This window comes from Brachyhypopomus gauderio, chromosome 4 (assembly GCF_052324685.1).
Source record: "Brachyhypopomus gauderio isolate BG-103 chromosome 4, BGAUD_0.2, whole genome shotgun sequence".
Lineage (NCBI taxonomy): Eukaryota > Metazoa > Chordata > Actinopteri > Gymnotiformes > Hypopomidae > Brachyhypopomus > Brachyhypopomus gauderio.
The window spans coordinates 25808722-25835129 of record NC_135214.1 but is presented as its reverse complement, the minus strand read 5'-3'; the positions used below and the strand labels follow the sequence as shown (position 1 = coordinate 25835129).

Genomic DNA, 26408 nt, shown 5'->3' with positions numbered 1-26408 from the left:
AACTCAAACTAAAGATCATTCATTTTTGTAATGAAATCTGCTTTATTTTTCACATTCTTTTAGAAACAGCTGGAATTAAAACAAAAGGCACGAGCTGACAAATGAATTCCTAATTTGAACTTTTCTATAATACAATTTGTCAAAACTATAAACAGAATATCAGGGCAATTTTGGTCCAACAGCAAAATAGAGCACAGGGCCGTGGTTTCCAAAGCCAGACCTGCGGGCCAGGTTATGAGGCAGGTGTTGGAGGTTTGATAAGGGTTGTGCTGATCCACTGGCAGGTGCATGTCCCATAAGAACCAAGACCCACTGACTCCATGATCATCTCATGTCAAAAATCTTAAATCTCATATCTGAAAGCCCTTATTATGGTCCAACTCTTGTACAAATCAGGAAAATAAAACATGAGAATGTTTGTCCTCGGTTTCATGTACAATCTCTTATGTATTTTTGTAATATTTCAACTTCAGTCCTGATACAGGCTTCATCAACAGCAAAATAAGAAAAAACTGGTAGAGCAGAATAAAATAGGGTGCATGTATAAAATGTACATACATACACATCTTCAAGTTTAAACTTTGGATAACAAACCAAGAAGCAAGTAAAACAGAACCCAACAAACATTTAAAAGTGGCTCCTATGACAAAATGGCTGAACATAACATGGGAACTCAGACGTGTAACCAGTAAGAGGTGACTAGTCACTGATTCACTATATTTTGAACATAAAGGGTTCCATTTATAACATGATAATATACTTCCCTATGCGGTAACGTAAAGATTAAAACATATAGTCCCAGAAACACGACTTAAGAGGGGTTAGTGAAACCAACAATGTATTGTGAACAGACATTGGAATCAGAAAATGTCTCACAGAAATGACGTCACTGAACATGAGTGATGCGCAGCTGCAGGTGCTGGTTCAGCTGGTTTAACAAAACATTAAAAACACCTTTAAATATATAACCCTGGGGGTCACTTTAATGGATAGTGTTAAAAACAAGCGTAACACCCCCTCCCCTCTGCTAGAGCAACTACTTTAGGCATTAGAATTAGCCTGAGAACACACGTGTGTACCTCAGTACACAACAACCTCAGTGTCACCTTTACACACCTGTAGACTAGGAAGCTGTAATGAGAACAGAATAATGTCTTTCGGGAAATGTGCAGAGGTTTTACTCACTGTAGTGTTTAAATAATCTCTAGTGTCTCCCCTACTCTCAGTTCTCTAAACGGCCCGGGATTTCCTGGAGTCCAGGTTACATATCCTAGAGATGCTAGTGAACCAAAGGAAAAACGAGCCTCACTTTGAACAAGGCTCCATAAAACTCACAGGCTTCCAGGTTTGTGTCTCTCTACAAAGTGACATATTTGAATGACAACCATGCACACTGGACAACTGCAGGTAACCCTACCCGGGTATGTAGACAACATGTAGTCAAAAGGCAACAAAAGTTGTGAAGAAGGGCTGCTGTATGTGGGCCGCTGGCAGACTCTGGCGCTCCTACACTGTGGCAGGACAGCATGGGAGGGCAAGACAGGATGAGCGAGTAAAACAGGCACATATTTCAGAGCCTCCACCTGCCTGTAGGGTTTTAAACAGCAGCAGTGACCTGGCTTTCCGGTGCAGGGCGGAGACGGCTGACAGGGGGTTGTTCATGGAAATCTGTGAAAGCCAATGCTGCTGCCGTGCTACAGCGTGTCCGTGACATGATCCACGTAGCCAACGTGACTTTTAACAAGTCAGCTTAGCTAACTGAATGTTTCCTACAAGTCTAAAAAGCCACAGAAAACAACCCCATCCAATGAGATCTGTTCATACACTGACTGGACACAGAGTCTATGCTAATGATGTGCTGAAACCACACTGGTTTGACCAGGAATGACCTGAACAGTTCATACTGTGCCCATACAAGGCCACTGACTCAGATGGAAAAGGGAACAGGAGTGATGATGTTGTTCAGTGGGACTCCCACACACTGGTGGTAAAGATGAAAAAGGGGCACAAGGTAGTTGGAGAGACATGTTCCAGTTACAGTGGGTGACACACACACACACACACACACACACACACACTCACACAACACACACGCGCACTCTCTTCTCCCTCTGTAGTATTACTGGCCTCCGTTGTATGCGTAGTCTGCTTTGTTGTGCATGATGAGTTTGTTGTCCACAAAGTAGAAACTGTCTGACCGGGTCTCATACGGGTGCTGCACCATCCGGACAACTGCACAGACAAATACAGTTAGCAAGACACAAATGTGCTAACACACATACAAACACACGCAATTACACACACCCACACGGATGCCCGCAGACACACCAGCAAAACACAGGTTATAAGGCGTAATAAGGGTGTGATCTGAACCCTGATGTCTGATCCATGCCTGAGTCAAGGTCATGTCAGCACTTCCCTTTTTTAATTTAAATTCAAATATTTCACAAATGCTGAGAAGAGAGATGTATGGAACACATTAATCTGCTTCACCTTTGCAATCTCACACTACCCACCGCAAATGTCTCTAAACCATCACAAATGTCTCTACTGCACCTTAACCACAGCAAATGTTTCTACTGCACCTTAACCACCACCACAAATGTCTCTACTGCACCGTAATCACCACAAATGTCTCTACCACATCTTAACCAACACACATGTCTCTACCACATCTTAACCACTGCCAATGTCTTTACCGCACGTTAACCACTGCAAATGTTTCTACTGAACCTTAACCACCGCAAATGTCTCTACCGCACCTTGAACAATTAGGAAATGTCCAGAAAGCAGAGACTCAGTCCATTGTTATATAAATGTGATCACACACTCCATGAGGCTGTGTGTAGGTAACCATGTGCACATCCAACCCTAAGTGTTTGACAAGTGTACACTGGTGTGGTGTAGGTAATTGTGGTATACTATAAAGGTAATGTAATTCTATACATTTATATTTAAAACGAGAGGATGGTTTACACGGAGCCTTACTGAGGTCGTCTGGCAGCTGAGGAAACTCATAGATGTGCTCGCATGTGTTGCGACTGTTGGGGATACAGAAGCCGAAGTCAAAGTCAAAGTTCTTCAGGAGACGGTCCTGGAAGTAATGTCTCTCAATCATGCGGAAACTGTTGACTGGCTGATCTCCTACAGTGAACTCCACACTGTAAGAGAGACAGAACAGTGCTGCACACCAGACATAACCACATAGCTCAAAGCAGTGTATAAAAATATATAGTATTATATATAACATATTATAATATAATAATAGAATATAATAATAAATAGTAAACATTCACAAATGCTTCATGGGCTTGTGTGGGTACATGGGTTGCCAGATTTCTCTTATTGAGGGTTTGTGAGCTTACGTGGCACCAACTGTGCGCAGCTTAAGAAATGCTGGTGTGAACTGGTAGCGGACGAAACGTCCTGCACTGGTGTCCACATCCACACCCTCCTCATCCTCATCATCCAGATCTGATGAAAGTGATGTGACACATGAGAGAGAGAGCATGATCCCCATATTACATGACAGCTGCAACAGTGTGGCATGTATATTTAACTCTTACATTCACATACTAAAATGTTTTTTAAGGGTTCTAGATGTTTCTTTGGGTTAATTTTACTTCATTTCTAAGACGTAAATTCAAATGCAACTGAGATCACAGCAGACTTGTGACCCACCGCAATGAGGGGGCTTTGCAATCTCAAAGAGCACTGTGCCAGTCTCCAGGTCCCTGATCTTGAAGCGCGTGAAATCAATGTTGTACACATTGTCTTCAGGTTTGCAAAGATAATCTGTTGACAAAAAGTTTACAACAAATTCAGAATCAGATAAAGAAAAAGCAATCGAGAGGACTGGAGCTTCAAGTCATAGTCTGAAACACAGCCCATGAGATCATTGTCACTTAGCTCTAGTAGCCTAGTCTGGACACTACAGTCTTCCCAGTGACCATGTGAAATGTTCCAGGAGGAGCTGCGGGAGGTGGGCTGCTTATGTGACTCGGGCTGGATTTCTGGGCACATTTGGCCTGGAGGATCATGGCTGGATCACCTGCGGAAAGCCCGCAGCCCGGTCGAGGCTGTTTTTATTAGTCAACAGCGCAGTCATATTTTAAACGGACACACTGTTGGCCATTTTAAGATCTCCTCTGTTATAAACAAACAAACAAACAAACAAACAAACACACTACTGGTCTCACCGCGAGTGACCGACCGCAGTCCTAAAACTTCGTCCGGTGTGATGTCTCTCCCCAAGGCGCGCAGCTCTTCCTCCGTTACAGGCCGACGCTCCGCTTGACTTCGTCGGGATTTCAGCCTCTTCAGAACGCCGCCGCCGTGTTTCCGGTCTCGCGCGCCCGCCGCCGCGGACTCCTGGCCGTTGACGGCGGTTGCCGTTTCGTTTCGCGAGCTCTGACCGCTCATGTTTACCGCCTTGTTCGCGCAGCGCGAGCTACGTCGCTGTTAAGCTCGAGACCCAATTTAAGATGGCGTCCCGCGTCACTATGGAGAACTATGCCGGAGGGACCCGCTTGTGATTGGCTGGACGTGTTCGAAAGTTACTATGGATACCACGGCTCTCTATGTATTTACTTCCTGGTCTAATCTTTTGATCGCGAATAGCGAAGTTTTCTGATTTAGTACAAGTTGTCTGACCAATTTGTAGATAAACGCAGAAACTGACAGTATGGTTCCAGAAACATCGCAGGCAGCTACTCATCCTGATTTTTAACATTCATTAATCTCACCGATAGTTCGTTCACTTAAATGTTTAGGATTCGAAAATCACCCACAGTCCATCTTAGATAAAATATCACATTTATTAAAAAGAAACAGCGTGAGTTTGCAGTTCCTGCTTCAGAATTCGTTTCTCGAAAGACTGCAGTGTAGCGCTTTCACGGGTCAAGTGTGTGCACCACACTTCATCTTCATACATCTTCACCAGATGAAGAACGGGAGAGAGAAACAGGTAGTAGAGGAGCGGCCCGGTCCCGACGCGTTTCCGGTCGTCTCCGTCCACGCGCTGATGCAGAGCTCGCGCGTCTAATGCGTACCAAGCACACGTGAAGGCAGGTCTTTGGCTGTTGGAGGACTTGTATTTGGTAAGAAAGTGCTCATGGTAGTTTCAGCAAAGACAAAAAAAGGAAGGGGTAAACAAACATGCAAAATGAAACTCTCAAATGGACCAAAGGGGGAAGAAAGTAAAGCACATTTGAATGTGTTCAAAATCAACAAAGGATTAAACCAAAAAGACAGATGGCAAAGAAAAAAAAAACAGCAATGCTTTTAAAATACCAACCAGCAGTGCAAACAAATTCACCAACAAGTCACTGTAAAACAAAGTAAATCATAGATCCTGAGGAAAACACTACTTTTAAAACAAAAAGTTTCATTATCATTCCGTTTTCCATTTGCTTAAATTATAAAATGTATAAAAGGACCCACGATTAGGCAACGATCCTCATTATTTCTGCTCATCAGTATGTGCTCTCATCTGAGTGTCCCAAACCCCCTACAAAAGGCCCTCCTGCAGCAAGACCTGTCCACAGAGCTCTGGCCATTACAAATACCCAGACACCCCGTTAACAATGACGACAATAATATTGCAAAGACAAAAATAACCATATGGCACACAATCATTAGTGTGACCTAGTACCTTATACACGTACACACGTACACAGTGAAAGGGAGATGGGAACGACAACGATGACAATAAAACATGACGTTGGCGCAGTCTCATAACTAGGGTTAGGTTATGGTTATAGAACTATGGTCACGGTCATAGAACGTCCTTGTAATAAATGACACAAGGTGCTTCTATAATGATTGTTTCTGAAAAGTGTGTAAACCTGGACAAGGACAAGATCCAGGCAGGGATAACCGAATATAACCCCCCCCCACCCCCCCCACCCCACATTGATCTAGGGCAAAGCTGAACCCCCTACAATATATAACCCACTACAATATATAACTCAAGCCAGGAGCTTTAAGCTGCCGTCTGTCGGGCCACTCTCGGAGATCCACCACCACAGGCACATCACAGTCAGGAGAAAGATTGGCCACCCAGACCAAGAAAGACTGCACACAAATGGAGGAATACTTCACCAAGGAAGGTATTGGCCTGGTGACATCACAGCTCTCACATTTGTAAGGCAGAAAACACAAACTACAGTCACCAGTTGAGAAACACGAGACAGACAGACAAAAAGAGAGGGAGCGACCAAATGAGTGAGATGCTAGACACAGAAGGATCGTGAGCAGCACATGATTTATGCTGTAACCACAGCACAAGAGAACCTACAAAAATTGGGCTAGAAACCTTTCATAGGTGTGAAAATCGGCCAACACTGTAATAGTTTGAATCCTTTCACATCCGTCACTGTTTTACAGGACCCAGTGTGCTGCTTACAGAGGGAAAGTGGTCCAGCACATCACCATTCAATGTTCCAGTGTGAGCAGACCAGGCAAAACTCACCACTGTCTGCAGACACAACCACTGCAAAGCTAATCGACGTGTTTGGTGAGCGCGAGGACTGCGGACAATGGCAGGCCCCGGCGGGCACCATGACGACTAACACTACAGGTGTTAGGAAAGACAAACATCAACAAAAACCACAAAAGCACACGGCCAGCCACACAGCTTGATCAGATATCTTGTTCACTTTAAATTAGCTGCCTCTAATGGTAATGACCCAACAGCTAACGGCACCGACTACACACGCAGGATCAGCAAGGACACCGAGCAGCTTTTCTCCAAACCTCACGATGAAACTGCGACAATGAAATCAAAGCAAATAAGAAAACAAAAATCTGATGAAAAACACAACAAAACATGAACCAAATAATTAATATTGGAGAGCTGCCAAAATCCTGATAAATAGCCGGGGTGTTGGTGTCTGCCTACGGTCGACACGGGTTTCATTTTTTTGTTTTAGTTTTTGGATCATGGGCTTATTTGGAATCCACAAGAAATGCAAAACAAGGTCAAACAGCTTAAATGCTGTAGAATATGTGTGGTCTTAAAAGAGCAATGAAACCAAAATTTCAGCAGAGGGCGCTGTCAAGCTATGGGTGAGCTCAGACACTCTCCGAGATCTCTCTCAGTTTCTTAGTTATCAAGTGCTGATTGAGAAAAATACTACATTTACAGCACAGCTGACCTCATCAAAAACGCCCCAGACAAAACACCCCAACCTTCAGACTCCAAATGATTTCAACTTTCCTCTCTGCTCATGGTTTGCTCTGCTCAGCCCCTCAGAGGAAGTGACATGGTGTGTAGCTGATGGTGGCTGCGAGGAGAAAAGCTCGTACAAGCTGAGGTAAGCAACACGTCCCCATCCTGCCAACCAACCGCGCGTACACACACACACACACACACACACACACACACACACACACACACACACACACACACACACACACACACACACACACACACACACACACACACACACACACACACACACACACACACACACACACACACACCCTCATACACACACTCACAGTGCTCCAGGCTGTCTGTATAGCCCTGCAGAGATGTAGGCAACAAAACCCACTCCTTTTGTCTGGGCTTTTCTGGACCAATAGGAACATTCTCACAAAACAGGGCAGCTAAATCACAAGCAGTGTTCTGAGTATGTTCCTGCTGAACCAGCCAAACCTGGTCTGAAAAGTGGTCAGTCCTGTCTTGAATGAGTGAGTGAGTGTGTGTGTGTGTGTGTTTGTGTGTGTGTGTGTGCATGCACAATCAGCACTGAGCATACTTCTCTCACAGAGCACGAGTGTTAAACATATGCACAAACATACTAATAAATAAACCAGCTCTAAAGTCTTGCTGCGGGACCCCTGCTGGACGAGAGAGGAATATGCAAGACCTGCCATTTCCTCTTCACCTCGTCTCTCTGTCGCTCTACTTCACTGATGCTCTCCTGTCTGTCTGTCTGTCTGTCTGTCTCTCTGTCTGTCTCCATGTCCATGCCTGTCTGCTGCCCCCCCACCCCTACAGAGTCTGCTGTGCCCCCTCCCCTCTCACAGGCGACAGAGGCAGAAGAGGGTGGGGATGAAGACCCCAAACGCCACCAGGATGGGAAACATCAGGCTGCTGTTGTCTGCTGCGTAGGGGTTGGGTGTGCGCGGGCCTGACCGCACGGGATTCTTCGCAGCAGTCGAGGCACTCTTCTTCACCCCGTCCTCGCCCAGCTCGGGGTCTTCCTCCTCTTCCTCTTCTTCATCTCGCTTCTCTAGGCCAGGGTGCGGTTGGAGTTTCGGCACGTCTGAGGGACGAGCGTTTGCAATATACAGAGAAATAGAAAGATACGGCCATAATACCCACTAAACAACCTTAAACCATTAAAGATGATCAGACCAGTAAAAGATGACCAGTGACTCACCTTCCGGCTTCCCTTTCATCACATACAGAGCGCATACTTTGGGGTTGTCATAGTAACCCTGTATGGGTACACGAAAGAGAGGTTAGCACTCCGGCAGGAACAGAAACATGCAAATACACAGAGCTCAAATATGCAAATACAAACTGCTCAAATGTGCAAATACACACAACTCAAATATACAAATACACTACACTCGTATGCAAATGAAGCAGCATGGCCAGTATAGGAATATAGGGATACAACCCATTAATGATAACACACTGCAAGCAACTTCACAGGGTTTGTCTTAAAAACACCTACTGGGGTCTGTAAAATATGACAGTGTATGCTTTTTAAAGCTTTATGGGATTTTAGCATGTCAGCTGAAAACCCCCTGAACACATAGACCATTAATGACATTATAGAACTAGACGAGACAAGCACTGTGTGAAGGCCCTCCAACACCTAGGGGGCAGTGTGACTGCTGAAACTCCACACTAATGACTCAGGAAGCCACTTCTTTGGCAGCCTACCAAGCTAACTGCCATTTCCTCCTAAAATTCCATGGGAGCCACAGCACCTGACAGTAGGCAGGTCTCACCTTGATGAATTCCACGGTGAGTTTGCCGTTGAATGTGGAAACCTCGCCCTGCACACTCAGTTTGCCTCTCTTTATGGAGAAAGGCACAATCTCATCGTGAGCTGTACTATGGCCTACACGCTCAAAGATGTCCAGGTCCTTCACCACCACATGGCCATTCAAACGAACATCAAACACCTGAGGGCAACCAAGGCACACAGGGTAGAGGGGATCAGGACTAGAGTTAACCCTGACACTGTAGATCGGTTCAAGACTAGAGTTAGCTATACTGCATATACAAAACATTGCGAAAGAAGCACTTTAAATGAAGATCTACAGTGTTGATCTGTACAAGATATTAAGAATTGCAAATGAGATGCTGTATGAACCAAGATACATTTTGAAAAATAAAAACTATTGTAACACACAATTATGCAAATACATACTACACCAACAGGAGTCAATGGCTTCATGTTGCTGAGCGTTAAACGGATCATACCTTCTGCTGTGACTGGGCAAAGTAGACCTCAGAGAACTTCAAAACGAGGATGTACTCTCCCTCGTCCCGGACGGGCACCTCGTACCCAAATGTGTCCTCGTTGTACCGCTCCGTCTGATAAAGGACCTGATCCTCCGGACTGGATCGCAGTATCGGCAGGCGCATGCCATAATCCGACGCTGCACAGAGAAACGATGACAATCTCCAACACAGCCTTCCATGTGTTTGTGTCAGATCAAAACCAGACAGAATACCACACTATCACAGGTGTATTAAAGCAGACAATACCACACTATCACAGGTGTATTAAAGCAGACAATACCACACTATCACAGGTGTATTAAAGCAGACAATACCACACTATCACAGGTGTATTAAAGCAGACAGAATACCACACTATCACAGGTGTATTAAAGCAGACAATGCCACACTATCACAGGTGTATTAAAGCAGACAATGCCACACTATCACAGGTGTATTAAAGCAGACAATGCCACACTATCACAGGTGTATTAAAGCAGACAATACCACATTATCACAGGTGTATTAAAGCAGACAATACCACACTATCACAGGTGTATTAAAGCAGACAATACCACACTATCACAGGTGTATTACAAGAGAAATTGGGACATCCGTAGGACGCACAGTGACGCATAACGAACACGCGCTAGCTATCCGTCTCGTCAGTGGAAGAGAAAAGGCAGCTCTACTTCCAACATCCTCAACGCTCTTTATCTACGCCACTGCCCCCTACCAGCTAAAGAAGGTATTGCACTACACATTACCGAATGTAAGAGGGTTCACAAAGCTTCTGTATTATTTTCTTTTTACTTAAAAAAACTGCAAGATTTCTTGGAAATTTATCAACCAAATAATATACTTCTTTCTTTAACTACAACCTTAGTGCTGTTTTCTCCACAGTGCTATGTAAATCTTGAAGAGCTAGCTGGTGTAAGCGGACTTTGGCAGTCAGGTTGACAGCCACGGACTGTCACACGGACAGCTGGATCTGGAAGGGCTGTGTATCTGTATGTGTGTGTGTGTGTGTGTGTGTGTGTGTGTGTGTGTGTGTGTGTGTGTGTGTGTGTGTCTTTCTCTCTCTCTCTCTCTCTCTCTGTGTGTGTGTGTGTGTGTGTGTGTGTGTCACTGCTCTGGCCTTTACACACGGAGCGCTTCCCCAACCACAGCTGCACGTCCACTTGCTGGCTTCTCTGCTTTTAGTATTAATTTGGGTCTTGGACTAAGTTTAACCAGAATAATTCTCTAACACTGTAAGGCACTTAGCCCAACTTCCTTCAAAACGTGACGAAGAATGAGGCGATAGCTAACCACGTGCTCTCTGCTCTAATAATGTATATTATAATATATTCTATGTAGTAATGTTTATTATGATATATTAGAGTGTGTAGTAATGTGTATTAGAATATAATGTGTTGTAATGTGGTTCCACGTCTATGAAACAAAACTGCGATACAGACCAACTCTGACAGACCAAACTATGACAATTGTAAATGATAACATGTATGCAGGGTGTGTATAATCTAAAAGACATGTATTTATAATGTCCGTCAGTTCAATACTCAAATGAAGAAAAGGTTAAAGCAGAAATCTGGACACACTGCGCGTTCACACTAATAATAGTGACACGGTAGCGAGCCCACAGCTATTTAGCCATTTTCTTTGACAGACACAAACCGGCTGGACTCACCTTTCCCCACTTTGCCTTCCAGCGGGTCCTTTTTGTAATTAATACCATGCACGTCCGTGTGAGCGTCCCCGCCGGCGTTCACTGCCCAGATCACCCGCTCGGACAGGCTGGAGGCGCCGCCGTCCGCCCCACACCGCTCGGCGAGGAGCAGCGACAACGCCGCCAGGACGAGCGGGGCGGCCCGTGGTGCAGCCACCCGCCGCATAGCGCCGAAAACACGAAGCAGGATGGAAGTAAAGATGATGGGGAGGAATAAAAGGGAGCAGGACGTTCTGAGCTGAAGAAACCCTGTATCACATGCTCAGCTCCGCAGACCCAGAGCAGCGACGATTACAGACCCAATATACGGCCAAGGACGGCCGGTCGCTGCGATCAGCACCCACTACCGTCGGAGGGGACCCGTCCCTGGTGCGTGCGTACACCTGGTTCGGTGGGACCGAGCCTCGCGGAGTCCAGAGAGCCCGACGTCCCCCTGCTGTCAGCAGCTGTAACGCCAGCAGGATCCTCGAGCTTGCGGGTCTTATATACCGGATCCCCTGCGTGTGTGACTCTATCCTCTGAAAATACGTGAATTGAGACGAAAACCCGGTCCGTGTCGTGTGCTGTTTAATGCAATCGCTTCAAGTTTTCTCCAGAAAGCTTGAAATGACAATCGCACTGTCTATGCAGGGCCGCACGGCACATCGCGGACTGCGTGAAGTCGGTGCAGGTTGAAGCGACGGGGACGGGACCACGAGGACAGTCTAGCGTGATGTCTGCGGGATGATTGGAGGGGCGACGCGAAATTTAGCCAATCGCTCAACGCTAGAGAGCAGGTTCCGCTTGGTCACTGCCCATCCGCCGTATTCATTTCGAGGACGAGGGAACTCTGCCCAATCAGATCGTACCGACGACGGAAACCAGCGAATCAAGTGTATCAACTTTCCCTTCCGCACAGTCTCCTGCACGCACGCGTCCGCCGCCCGGGACTAAAGCGCGTTCTCGTGTAAAAATGTAAAGCAACGAAATAAATCTTGCGAGAAAGTAATTGTGAAATTTCTCAGTAGTCATCTAGAGTGCAGTTCGTGTACCGCACGCTAAAATCTATTTATTAAATCTAAATATTCATAGAATTATCGTTTCAGAATTGCACCGAGGTTTTCTATTCATTATAAAATCATGTTGCAATTTCGAAAGTTGATTACACCGACCAGGCAAAATACCAGTTTCATAAAAATCCTGAGAACCTAATAATGTTTTTTCCAAGTCAATAGTGCAGTATATAATAATGCGATAATGCAATATGTTCCAGTTCAATATATTACAAAGACATGGACCTATTTTTAATGTTGGTTTCTGTCACTTTGAATGTGGTTACTCGTGAATGTGTGTGTAACTCGTAGCGCACAAGGTTCTTAACCTGAAACATTCATACACACTTTTAAGTGCGCACACACAGAAGAGGGTTTGCGTTAACACATTCATTCATATACACAGAAACAAACACAAATAGAGTCAAGTATGAAGGTAAGATGTAGGCGCCATATTCCACCACTAGGGGCAGCACGAGAAACTGCTTCTATCAAGTTTGATCGACGTGAACTGATGTTCCGTTGGCGTTAGTAAAAGCGGAAGTCATATATCCTGGCTTTGGACGACAAAGAATATTTATCATCGTACTCTGTCGACACAACATATACGATTATTGCGTTTCTTCACAATATCTGAGTCTCAAATTACTCTATTTGTGGAAGATATACTTAATACGAATTAAATCACGTATGCGTCTCAAATGCAAACACACCAACACCCCTCTAAAACAAAATGGTTTGACCTAGACAGATGATATCCAAAAAGCTGTTTATTTTTAACTGCGGGTGAATATTGCAGCACATTTCGAAAGTGAATCTTTGAAGAGTTAAAAATGTGATGAAATAACATTAAATCAGTTAGATATTTTCTTTAAATAACTATAAACGATAAATAACCAATCATAAATAACCATGTCAGTGCGGCAACAGACAGAAATGTCCAATCAGATTGGTCCAACGCAGCGTGCCCGTAGTGCATTCTGGGTCTCCGCACCCCCCCCCCCCAAACGTATGGGTTGTTATGGTGACCGAGGACGCAACTGTCTAATTTTCCAGAAATTTCTTTGTTTGCTTTCGTTGGCTTCGCCCGGTCTGAAACTCGAAGGCTGATTTCTCTAGATGCTATCTGTATTTATTTCGGCCAATTGAGTTTTGCCTTATTTTAAAAATGACATGTTTTTGTCTAAATAGAAATATGGCCATAATCCAGTGTTTACAGACGCGCTATCGAGATCACTCTAATCTGCCAAGCTAATTGATTATTTTGTTAGTATACTGCAATACGAAACGTTTATACCTCAACAAATTACTAAAATCTCTGAAAAATCTACCAGATTTATTCTATAACCACAAGGTGGCGCCAGGTTGTCTTATTCCTCTCATACATTGTGGAAAAAGCAGCAAAAACAGCTTTGTCCCGTCTGGATCCGGATGAGAGATTCCGTTGCCCTGGCAACACCAGCATTCCGCTCCGGAGAGAGTCGTCCTCGTCGGATCTCTTGCATAAACTTCAGTTTCGTTAGGTCTTACGGTGTTGACTCAGCTAGTGCAAAACGATTTATGCAGCCACAGTATTTTTGGAAAACTCAATATAAAATTTGAACACATTAGGGACGTAAGCTCTGAATTGAATTTCGTAATGTAATGAAACGCATTAAGACGTTTAGTAATTGTATAGTCTGTTTGATTTAACTTTAATTTATTAAAATCACTATCTTACAATTGAGTGCAGAGGCATTGTTTTTGGCATGCAAGAAATTTAACAGGTTACATTTCTACAACAATATATAACAACGTATCACAGTTCAAAGAGACGTAGACAACAGAAGACACATTCATTGACATTGTGTGTTTTCAGTGTCTTGGTGAGGTTGTAATTTGTTGTGGCTAAAAGGTCTGTAAGTATAGGCCAAACTCTGTTCCCCTGAAATACCAATCTGTTTCATGAGGAAAGTCATCTCTAATATATTAAACCCTCTACTAGGCTACAATGATGGTGGATAGGAAGTTCAAGTTTGTCTAGAAAGCAGTGAACTGTCCATCATTTTTATTAGTCTTTCCCATGTTCACAGGGACCAGTCTTTTTTGTTTCAGTTTTGTGCTGATACCTGTTTGTACTCTTATGGGAGAAGAATGGACCATCAGCTGCATGTTTCAGAGTGAGGAGTGGGGAGTAAAGAGTGAGGAGTGGGGAGTGAAGAGTGAGGAGTGGGGAATGGGTGGTGGTTAGTGGGGAGTGAAGAGTGAGAAGTGAAGAGTGGGGAGTGAAGAGTGGGGGGTGGTTAGTTGGGAGTGAGGAGTTGGGAGTGGGGAGTGAAGAGTGAGAAGTGAGGAGTGAAGAGTGGGGGTGGTGAGGAGTGGAGAGTGGGGAGTGAAGAGTGAGGAGTGGGGAGTGAAGAGTGGGGAGTGAGCAGTGAAGAGTAAGGAGTGGGGAGTGAGGAGTGAAGAGTGGGTAGTGAGGAGTGAAGAGTGGGGAGTGAATAGTGAGGAGTGAAGAGTGGGGAGTGAGGAGTGAAGAGTGAGGAGTGAAGAGTGGGGAGTGGGGAGTGAAGTGTGAGGAGTGAGGATTGGGGAGTGAGGAGTGAGGATTGGGGAGTGGGGAGAGAGGAGTGAGGGTCCATGTCCGGTGGGTTGGACTCATAAAGGCACGCCCTGTGTTTCTGGCAGTTCTAAAGTCCAGTGTCATTGCAGTAATGCACACTCTAAACACTAAATATCACAACTGTAAACAACTGTGGTAAAATACTTCATTTTGGTTGATAGTAGGGTATGAGTTCTGAGATGTAATGAGCTATCGGTTATTAATCTGACACCTACGGTAACTATGGTAACTCTTGATGTAAACAATCAGAGCGTGGTTTTAAACAATACATTCTCTGTCCCACATTCACAGACATAGATACACACAGAACACCACATATTAAGACACAATATTGCCATAATTAAGTAAGAGAATATTTGTTCTCTTCAACATACACAGACAAAAGACAATATTGTTCTCTCAGGGTCGAAAGTGCAGAAACACTCAGCTACGATGTGTGTGTGTGCATGTTTGTGTAATTGTGTGTGCATGTATGTGTGCTTGTGTGTGTGGTGTACATGTTTACGAGAGTAAAAGTACTGATTTTGGGTTAAGTTCATTAATGAAGCCTGCTGGCTTCTGTTAATTAGCAGAATCAAGTAGACTCATGTTTGGAGAGTATTTTTAGTTTCTGAACCTAAACTATCCACTGCTTGTATGTGTGTGTGTGTGTGTGCATGTTTGTGTGTGTGTGTGTATATGTGTGTGCATGTATATGTGTGTGTGTGTATGTGTGTGTGCATGTATATGTGTGTGTGTGTATGTGTGTGTGCATGTGTATGTGTGTGTTTCCCCCAGTTATTCAAATTCCAGTTAATATGTTTGTAAAGCCCCCTCACTGGGATGTTTCTTAGTTCTCAGGGCCACACAGACCAAGGGTCTAACCTACTGGAGATTTTCCACATGTAGCTTCTGGTGAGATGACCAGTGTTTAGAGGCTGCCAAATCCATACTATAACCTATCTTACTCACGTTGCACAAGCAGAAATGTTTTGCATTAGAAAATGCTTCTATTCCCTTGGCCTATCTCTTCCAGCCAGCAGGAGGCAGAAGAGTGTCTCTGCCCTCAATCTGCGGCCTCCCTACTGGGACTTCTTCCTCCCTCATCGAGACATCATCCGCACAAACTCTACAGCACAAGAGAGAGAAAGACCAGGATAAGTCCTTACCCTCTACTGTCTGCTGTTCCGATTATCCAATCACAGAGAACCATCCCTGATTAGTTCAGTGGGATGGGCTTTCACACCTTGCTTTATTTTTCAGTAATGAAGTAACTCAAGACCTTAAGCTCCTGTTGGGATTTGCATAGGTGTAATCACAGTAACTGTACTTACCCTCAAAATCTACTCGCCCGTCTCCATTTAGGTCAACATCTTTCACAATGTCCTCCAGGTCTCGGTGGCCAACCTAACACAGACCACACACTGCTGTAACACACCCAGCGAAAACGTGGTCCTGCACTCACACTTATTCACTCACTCACACAGCAAACATGTCCATAGGTACACAACCACACAGAAGGACACACCCACAGTGAGGGACAGGCTCACATCAAGGGACACAGCCACATCGAGGGACAAACCCACATGGAGGGACAAACCCACATCGAGGGACAGGTCCATGTACCTGATGTCCAAGAAGCTTCCTCATTGCCTCCCTTAGCTCACTGGTGCTGATCTCTCCATCACCATTTGTGTCAAACTAATAGAAACAGAAAAAAAAACACTGAATACAAGTGTGTGATTTAAAGGTGTGTGAGTGTGCGTATGTGATACAGGGGTGTGTGTATGTGGTGCTTATGAACTTACAAAATTCTGATAAAGAAATATTTACTCCTAAGTGAGGGTAACTGATTCTGTCAACACATTTCCACCACTATAGTATAGTCGCATACTCTCAGTACAGTATAGTCCAATACTCTCAGTATAATATAGTCCCATACTCTCACAAGAGCATAGTTCCATACTCAGTATAATAAAGTTCCAGACTCTCAGTATAATTCAAACCCCATATTCTCAGTATAATATACTCCCATACTCTCAGTATAACATAGCACCATACTCTCAGTATTGCATAGTCCCATATTCTCAGTATAATGTACTCCCATACTATCAGGATAATACAGCCCCCTACTCTCAGTTTTGTATAGTCCCATACTCTCAGTAAAATACAGTCCCATACACTCAGTATAATGTAGTCCCATACTCTCAGTATAATACAGAGCCTTACTCTCAGCATAGTACAGTCCCATACTGTCAGTATAATACAGTCCCATAGTCTCAGCATGGTTCAGTCCCATACATTCAGTATAGTGCAATCCCATACTCTCAGTACAATACAGTCCCATACTCTGTATAGTCCCATACTCTCCGCATAGTACAGTCCCATACTCTCAGTACAGAACAGTCCAATATTCTCAGTATATACTTCCATACTCTCAGTATAGTACAGTCCCATACTCCCAGTATAGTATAGCCCATACTGTCAGTATAGTAGTCACATACTCTCAGCACAGTAGAGTCCCATACTGTCAGTATAGGGCAGTCCCATACTCTTCTTATAATACAGTCCCATACTAGTATAGTCCCATACTATCAGAATAGTACAGTCCCATACTTTCGAGTGCTCTTTGAAGTTTTTTCACCTCTTTGAATGCATCTCTCAGCTCCTTCACACCAATCATGTCTGCAGTCTCTGCCAGTAACTTGGGACCCATTAGCCCCACGAAGTCATCAAAGTCCACATGTCCCCCCACTGAGAGAGACAAGACAAATATCACAGCAAAGTCCACATGTCCCCCCACTGAGAGAAACAAGACAAATATCACAGCAAAGTCCACATGTAGTGATGTAATATTTATGTCGTCTCAGTCGGGGGACTGAGACGACATAAATATTACATCACTACAATCCAAAGACATTACTACTCTGTCACATCTAAACTCATGTTTACACAATTCTCACACACCAACACGCACAACCACACACACAAACACACAGACATATATGCATGCACAAACGCACACACACAAATGGACACACAAATGCACACACACATACACACACTTATGTACACACAAACCCACACTTACAGTTCATGTTGATTTGTTGGCTCAGTTCGATTAGTTCCATTTCTGTGGGCATGTATCCCATGGTCCTCATACAGTTTCCCAGGTCCTTACAGCTGATGTATCCATCCTTATCTTTGTCAAACTCCCGAAATGCATCGCGCAGTTCTGCAAATAAACGCAAACCAGTCAACCGTGTGAAAGCATGCAGCAGTGATCAGAAATGGTGTCTATTGTGGAGTTTATCATCAAAATATCCAAAAGATGTATCTCTTCTAAAGGCGTCAGACTGAAGTTCAGTATTCACTGAAATTCTGGGCAGTATTTTCAAAGCTCTGAAACACTTGAGCCACACAGATGTTAAAGACATTTTAAACACCTAACCCACACAAATGATAAAGACACTCTAAACACCTGACCCACACAGATGGTAAAGACACTTTAAACACCTGACCCACACTGATGCCCTGAACCTCCATGGTGGATCCCAGCGTGCTGCTTGTGTGCAAAGTCCAAACTCACCTTCAATCTCTTCGGGCCTCAGCTCCCGGTCCTATAGAACCAAAATTACAAACAGATCCAAGTCAGAATCAGAGGAGAGCGGAAAAAATCATACAGATCATACAGTTAGCAGGTCCTCAGGTGAGCACCAGGACAACAATCTCACGATTGTTTAAACTCGTTATGTGTATGTTGGTTAAACTGTTTTTGAGTTCAGGCCCCACCCCCACACGTTTTGTCATGTCTACGTCCGTCTTTTCCCCATGTGTTTCTTAGCCACGCCCCTAGGCGTTACATTCCCAGGTGTTTTGTGTTAGTGCATGATAGTCCCATGGATATGTAGTCGCGTCTGTGTGTTTGTGAGATTCTGTATTTATTGTATCTACTGATGTTTAGTTTATTAGGTTACATGTTATGTGTGTTGGTCTATATTTTCAGGTATATGTTGTAGGTTTATGTCCTGTTACATGGTTAGATGGTTAAAAGAGTTTTGTTCTACTTTCATGTCTGGTATTTCCGTATCAGAATTTGGATTGAGTTATCGTTTTTGTGTTTGAGTGTGCATTTCATGGTTTCTTGTTAATGGGTGTTTTGTCGACGAGTTCATGTCTGTATCGTCTTAGTCTTTGTCTATGATTCATAGTTCTGTGTTCAGTGTCCTTGTTCTGTGTATAGTCATTGTCTTTAAGAGGTTTATGTTCGTGGTGTTCGCTTGTCTGGAATATGTGTATATGATACCCGAGGGTTTACGTGCATGTTTGATTTGTTAATATCATGTATCATGCATCGCTATAAACGTAGTCATAGTCCTTGTTCTTTGTATAGTCATTGTCTGTGAGAGGTTGTCTGTTAAATGTGTACATGATGCCTGAGGGTTTACATGCATGTTTGGTTTGTTAATATCATATATCACGTATCGTTATAAACGTGGTCTTGTGTTAGGTATTTCGTTGTTTTTTGTCGTTTCTTTGCCTTTGTGTTGTATTAGTTTGCATTATATGTTCGTTTCATTCACCATGCCTTATATTTCACACTATTCTCCTCAAGTGAGTCCTCCTCTTGTTTACACCACACCCCCTCCGTTACAAGTGCACAGGGCCCTAAACCTTACAGAGCAGACAAACAGGGCTGCTATGACTGCTAGCTGTGTACATTATATGTAAAGTATACGCTCACCTTCCTTGACTCATATAAGCTTAAGTGACATCCCATGCATAATCCATAGGGTTCAATGTGACGTTTGTCCATCTTTTGCAGCTAGAACAGCTTCAAATCTTCTGAGAAGGCTGTCCACAAGGTTTAGGAGTGTGTTTATGGGGATTTTTGACCATTCTTCCAGAAGCACATTTGTGAGGTCACATACTGATGTTGGACAAGAAGGCCTGGCTCTCAGCCTCCGCTATAATTCATCCCAAAGATGTTCTATCAGGTTGAAGTCAGGACATTCATGTCTTTATGGACCTTGCTTTGTGCACTAGTGCACAGTCATGTTGGAAGAGGAAGGGGCCAGCTCCAAACTGTTCCCAGAAATTTGGGACCATGGAATTGTCCAAAATGCCTTGATATGCTGAAGCATTCAGAGTTCCTTTCACTGGAACTAAGGGGCCAAGCCCAGCTTCAGTGTCCAATGGTGGTGTGATTTACACCACTGCATCCGACGCTTTGCATTGCACTTGCTGATGTATGGCTTGGATGCAGCTGCTCGACCATGGAAACCCATTCCATGAAGCTCTCTGCATACTGTTCTTGAGCTAATCTGAAGGCCATATGAAGTTTGGATGTGTGTAGTGATTGACTCTGCAGAAAGTTGGCAACCTCTTCACACTATGCACATCTGCTGACGCCGCTCCATCAGTTTACATGGCCTACCACTCATGGGTGAGTTACTGTCATTCCCAAACACTTCCATTTTCTTATAATACAGCTGACAGTTGACTGTAAAATATTTAGGAGTGAGGAAATTTCACGACTAAATGAACGACTAAACTTGTTGCACAGGCGACATCCTATAACAGTTCCATGCTGGAATTCACTGAGCTCCTGAGAGTTACTCAGTCCTGCCCAAATGTTTTGTCTGCATGCCTACGTGCTTCATTTTTTACACCTGTGGTAGTGATGGGCCGATCCAGTGTTTTTCATTTCTGATCCGATACCAATACCGATACCGATACAGATACAAATACCAATATAAGGGCTCTTTAGTTTATTTTCATTGGTACTATGTTTAAGGACACACAACAGACATTTTTCAGCCAGCTGCAGACTGAAGCTGCTGGCGGTTCAAGGTAAACTGTGGAATCCGGATCACTGGTGAGTTTCGTGTTAACGTTACGACACGTTTATTGTCCAGCTCAAGCTGCGGACTGGAAAATGGATCGGTAAGGGGATCGGCCGCTTTTGCCCGATATCCGATATGTTAAATTATGTCAATATCAGCCCCGATACTGATACTGTATCAAACCTGTGGCCATGGAAGTGATTGGAACACCTGATTTCAGTATACACCTGATGATTAACAACCACAAATGCACAAGACCCACAACACAAAAATGCAACAAATAAAATGTGCTACACTGTAGTGTCAGCAGTAGAGGATTCAGAGGATTTTCTGCTCTGACAACAGCACACATACAGCAAGCATATACTGTAGAAGCAGCTATTCATATGTCTGGTTCCATTCAATGGCAAACATTAAAACTCTAACAACACGTAGAGGCCAGCACTGTGTGTGAGTGTATGCTGTTTCTGTGGGTAGTAGGGCTGTGGATAAAGGAATGTGTGTGAGTGAGTGTGTGCTGTTTCTGTGGGCATATATTGAGTATTCACTGCACTGCCTGCTGGCATCACTCATTTCATATACAGGCCTTCAACTAGACCCGTATGTGCTGTGTGTGAGAGAGAGGGAGATAGGGAGAGAGAGAGAGAGAGAGAGAGGGAGAAAGGGAGAGAGGGAGAGGGAGAGGGAGAGAGAATTCCTGTTAATAAAAATAAACAGCCGGCCAATTTCCATTCATCCATCAAAACTGTTTACTGACCACATTGTTTACACACACACTTTAGACCTACAGTCATGCCAAATATAAACACACACACATAAACACACACACACACACACCCACACACACTCACACACACACACACACACACACACACACACACACACACACACACACACACACACACACACACACACACACACACACACAGAGAGGGAGAGGTTGTGTGAACTGTGAAAAACAGGTTTCTCTTTTTTCATTGAGCTTTGCTGTCTTTACTGGGAATAAGTAAGTGTGCCATAACTGGAAGTCCTGAGTGTGAAACGTGCTGCAGTCCTGTAGTGTACACACACACACACACACATACACACACACACACCCACACACACACACACACCTCCCTGTTTCTCTCCCTGTCTTTCTCTACTGCTGTCTCCCTCTACTGTCCTGTCTCTCTCTCTCTCCTCCTCACTTGTTTGGTCTCTCTCTGTGACCGTGGGAGGGAGTGGGTTTTATTCCCACATGTATATTACCATCTCACAGCAGGAAAGCAAACATTCATTAATTCAAGTTTCTAAAAATAACCACACACACACCATCAGTGTAGACTGCTGCACTCCAATTTCTTTAGCACACTGGAAAGTACAAACCTCCATACACCTGTTTACACCTGTTTACACCCGTGTTATTGACCATTCCTTACCAAATTGTTTACACCCGTGTTAGTAGGTATTCTGTATTGGATCTTTTACAATGCAGAATGCTGAACAAAAAAACTACCAGCTCCACCATACAAACACACACACACACACACACACACACACACACACACACACACACACACACACACACACACACACACACACAGTCTGATAGTCTTTTGATACATAAACTAATCTAACCTCTCAATCTCTCTCTTCTCTCTCTCTCTCTCTCTCACACACACACACACACACACACACACACACACACACACACACACACACACACACACACACACACACACACACACACAAAAGCAAGAATGCATATCCTCCATGTTGGTCTGTCTCTGCCATTTTAAAGTTTTGAGCTGGTAGTTTAGATTATTGTGGTTAGATTATTATGATCATTTTAGAACACCAGAGCCTGAAACAGTATAGCAGAACTGTTTCTGTAGGTCATGTAAACATGTCCATCGTTATGGTGATTTGTAAGGTTAGTGAAATATTGTATGCAAACTGAGAAGTGAAATCTCAATACTGGATATGTGAGAAGCATTTAGCATTTATATTTGTGATCTATCTGTCATTTCTCTATCTGTTTGTTTCTCCTTCGCTCTTTAAAACACAGAAACACACACACACACACACACACACACACACATAGTGTGATGTTTAAGGTCACTGTGACCTTGCTGTGGTCTTCAGGGAAACCAGCTGTCATTTGGGGTGGAGGGGTAGATGGGTGAAGGATGGAGGAAGTGGTGGAGGGGTGGAGTGGTGGAGAGGTGGAGGGGTGGAGAGGTGGAGTGGTGGAGAGGTGGAGGGGTGGGACGACATTTCTGGCAAGACTAGACACAAAGGGACGTGAAAGAACAGTTGACAGCACAGAGGAGCAGGAGTACAGAAGGGTTAGAGAATAAGGATGTCACGTGAGTCACGTATGCCACATGTCACGTGTGGATGAGAGAACAAGTGGAAGAGAGAACAGGAATAATAGCGTTTTCACTATGGGATGTGTGTTGCGGCAGCTTTGGGTAAAGACATGTGCTTGGAGGAGGCACACGGCCAGAGAGTGTGTCATCCCCATCATCTGAGGCTCATAACACTGCATCTTAAAAAAAAACGTGTTCTGTTTTCATACACGCACACAAACACACACATAAACACACACACACACATACACACACACACACACACACACACACACACACACACACACACACAGACGTAGATTCATGTAATGAGTGAGGGTGTTAGATAAACATATGGACAAACTGAGGCCTAACACCCACCAATCAGAGCGCTTGAATGGCAGATGGGTGTTAATGGCTCTGAATGGCAGTGTGATCCAGTGCTTCTTGCTGATGAAATGATATTTTAAACTGGATCAAGGCAGATCACAGTGCCTGTGTGCCCTAGGGGCTCTGCAAAGTATGTGGGACATGGCCTATTCTCACCAAAAATAACTATTCTGACTAAAATATACTGAGGCTTAAAAAAAGTATAAACATCAGAAGCAAAATCCAAAATCTGTCTCAGCGGTTCTGTTTCAGCGGTTCTGTCTCAGTGGTTGTCAGTGGTTCTGTCCTGATCTGTAATAGTCAGTTGGTTTAATCAAGAACGGACCCTTGTGGACTTGTAGGCCTGATTTAGCCTTTATGTCCTGGCACAATGGGCCATTGCCTGCTGGGTAATCTAGGTCAGTATCGTATACCCCCCTGGTGAGGGTTGTATTACCCCCCTGGTGAGGGTTGTCTCACCCCCCTGGTGTGGGTTGTCTTACCCCCCTGGTGTGGGTTGTCTGGGTGTTTTTATAAACACACAGTTTTTGATCACTGGAATATAAGACTTCACTGTAGTTTTGACTTCAACTTCTCACTGTTTACTGAACCCATTTAGCTCATCTACCATCTACTATCTCCTAACACATCTATCAAGCTCCAGAAACAGAACCATCCAGACATCTGTGTACACAGCCCTCCATACAAAATATTGCAAATTATTCATTAATCATCAATTTTCAAAGTTCTACGTTTTCCCACAACCACCTCACCCGTTATGCAGTGCAGTAAACCAGTACCAAGTGCAGTAAACCAGAAACAAGTGCAGTAAACCAGCAGCAAGTCCAGGCATGTGAGCACTGGGACATACAGCGCATGCACACTCCTGGGAGACGAGAGATAAAACATCTTATTTATGGACAGACTTCACCTTCTCTGTGGCACAGACAGTAACTCTACCATGAATCAAAAAATTAATCACTGTATGATTCTGGGGTGTCAGTTCTGGCGATCAACTACAGTTCAGTCACAACCATGATCTGCCACACCTGATTGAGTTAACGAGGGTGTTCAGCAAGAACACCACGCCTGATTAAGTAAACGAGGGTGTTCAGCAAGAACACCACATCTGATTGAGTTAACGAGGGTGTTCAGCAGAAACACCACGCCTGATTGAGTAAACGAGGGTGTTCAGCAAGAACACCACATCTGATTGAGTTAACGAGGGTGTTCAGCAGGAACACCACGCATGATTGAGTTAATGAGGGTGTTACATGTACTGTGCTGAGGTCTGTTTGACTTATAACAGTCTCACTGATGCCCATGAAGATGACAACCTGCAGGATGACTCGACCAGAATGCAGTTTCAGTGCATGTCCACCTAAGACATCACGAAGCAGGCACTGTTAAAATGTCACATGTAATGAGAATGTGTTAATTATGTTTTTAGGAATCGTGCTCGGTCCTTACCTGTCCAAAGACAGAGTTGAGAATAGGACGAAGGTTCAAGTCCGCGTCGGAAGACGCTGCGCTGGATGTCGTAGAGCGCCGCGACGCGCGGCTGGAGGACGCGGGCGCCGGAGAGGAGGTGGCGGGCAGAGGAGGACACGCCTCCCCACTGGCGTGCGAACCAGGTTCACTGTTCAGTCGGGGGGACTCGAAGAAGATGGCAGTTTCGTCCGAGCACTCAGAAAAAGACTGAGTCCTGTGTGGCATGCGCGCTGCATGTGAGTGCTTCTGCCGGCGCTCTTGGGGCAGGTCGTCCCGGGTAGAGCGGTGGTGGTGGTGGTGGTGATGGTGGTGGTGGTGGTGTCGGTGCGAATGCCTCGAAGTCCTCCGCTCCTTGCTGCCGTTGCTCACACCTGGCCGCTCCGACAGATCCTCCTGACTCCCTGGCGGGGGAGCGTGGCCGTGGGAGTGCAGTTTGGAGTGCACCTTTCCCGCACGCTTCGCCGCGTTACTCCTGTTACCGACCAGCGACGGGTGACACAAGGGTCTCCGAGAGCTCGCGTCGCAGTCGGTAGTCCAGAACGACTCCTCCGCGGCCGCGGCCGCGCCAGAAGCTGCCGTTGAATGGTGATGACTCCGTCGCTGCTCGCCGTGGTCGGGATGCGGAGCGGATCGCCTGTTCGCTGCGGAAGATCTCAGCAAGGAGGTCGTCGACTCGCTTTTGGGGAGGTTCATCGTCGACCTGAGCTCGAGCTTAATCCTCAGCTTTTGGAAAAAACGCCTTCGGAGCTACATGTTAGCTTTGGAGGTGTCATACTGTCGTTCGAGCGAAACAAGCAGATCCGGATCGCTGACGGTGCCCCGGAGCCTCCTCGTCTGCATTCTCGCCTCACACAGCGGATGCTGCAGCGGTCTAAAAGTTGGTCTCGGCCACCTGATTGCTCTGAAACGCAAAGCTATTCTGGTAGCGCGCGTAGGAAAGTGTAGTGTACTGCATTTTGTGGGGGTGACGGACTAGGAGAGAGAGAGAGAGAGAGAGAGAGAGAGAGAGAGAGAGAGAGAGAGAGAGAGAGAGAGAGGAGAGAGAGAGAGAGAGAGAGAGAGAGAGAGAGGAGAGAGAGAGAGAGAGAGAGAGAGAGAGAGAGAGAGAGAGAGAGAGAGAGAGAGAGAGAGAAGGTGCTCCGATATCGTCACCTAATGAGTACGCGCGGCATTACAGGCACTACCGCAGGTTACGGTGTGCATCATCTGAAGACAGCGTGCGTGACCTCGGGACGTGGTGCAGTGGGACGGACATGTTTTCCAGCCGTACATGTCATTTCACGGTATGATTATGACACAGTCAGAAATAAAGTGAGTAAAAGGTATTTCTCGAGGTAAACATGAAATCATGTTTGCGTTCGTTCTATAGACTAATAGCCTAGTAATACACAGGTATTGCATCTCAAGCACAAGCCTGGACCATCCCCCCCCCCCCCCCCCCACACACACACACACACACACATGCTCTGTCCTTTCCTTCTCCTCTGCCTTATTCGTATACCTATGTGTGGGTCCTGCTGAGATCGTTATGGTCATAATGGCGTGTTAGAACGAAGTGT

At 44.8% G+C, this 26408-nt stretch overlaps 3 protein-coding genes across 4 annotated transcripts; all 3 read right to left on the bottom strand.

Annotated features, from left to right (window-relative positions):
- Positions 1-18: 18 nt before the first annotated feature.
- unc119b (unc-119 lipid binding chaperone B) lies at positions 19-4660 on the bottom strand. The gene is made up of 5 exons (XM_077003355.1): positions 4200-4660; positions 3682-3795; positions 3366-3474; positions 2989-3161; positions 19-2232 (listed from the first exon to the last, which is right to left on the bottom strand). Exons 1-5 carry the CDS (start codon positions 4420-4422, stop codon positions 2120-2122), a joined length of 732 nt encoding a protein of 243 aa, XP_076859470.1. The 5' UTR covers positions 4423-4660; the 3' UTR covers positions 19-2119.
- A 138-nt stretch (positions 4661-4798) lies between these two features.
- Positions 4799-11917, bottom strand: mlec (malectin). Of its 2 annotated transcripts, none has more exons than XM_077003345.1 (5): positions 11160-11917; positions 9449-9627; positions 8971-9147; positions 8391-8448; positions 4799-8273 (listed from the first exon to the last, which is right to left on the bottom strand). In XM_077003345.1, the coding sequence occupies exons 1-5, from the start codon at positions 11362-11364 to the stop codon at positions 8029-8031; spliced, it is 864 nt and encodes a 287-aa protein (XP_076859460.1). In that variant the 5' UTR covers positions 11365-11917; the 3' UTR covers positions 4799-8028. The 2 variants fall into 2 exon arrangements, with proteins under 2 accessions (XP_076859460.1, XP_076859461.1); XM_077003346.1 differs by lacking the exon at positions 11160-11917 and adding an exon at positions 10067-10135.
- Positions 11918-13887: 1970 nt separating this feature from the next.
- On the bottom strand, positions 13888-25838 carry cabp1a (calcium binding protein 1a). Its single transcript, XM_077003331.1, has 7 exons — positions 24829-25838; positions 18400-18430; positions 17902-18045; positions 17455-17564; positions 16437-16511; positions 16145-16217; positions 13888-15939 (listed from the first exon to the last, which is right to left on the bottom strand). The coding sequence occupies exons 1-7, from the start codon at positions 25540-25542 to the stop codon at positions 15914-15916; spliced, it is 1173 nt and encodes a 390-aa protein (XP_076859446.1). The 5' UTR covers positions 25543-25838; the 3' UTR covers positions 13888-15913.
- Positions 25839-26408: the final 570 nt, after the last annotated feature.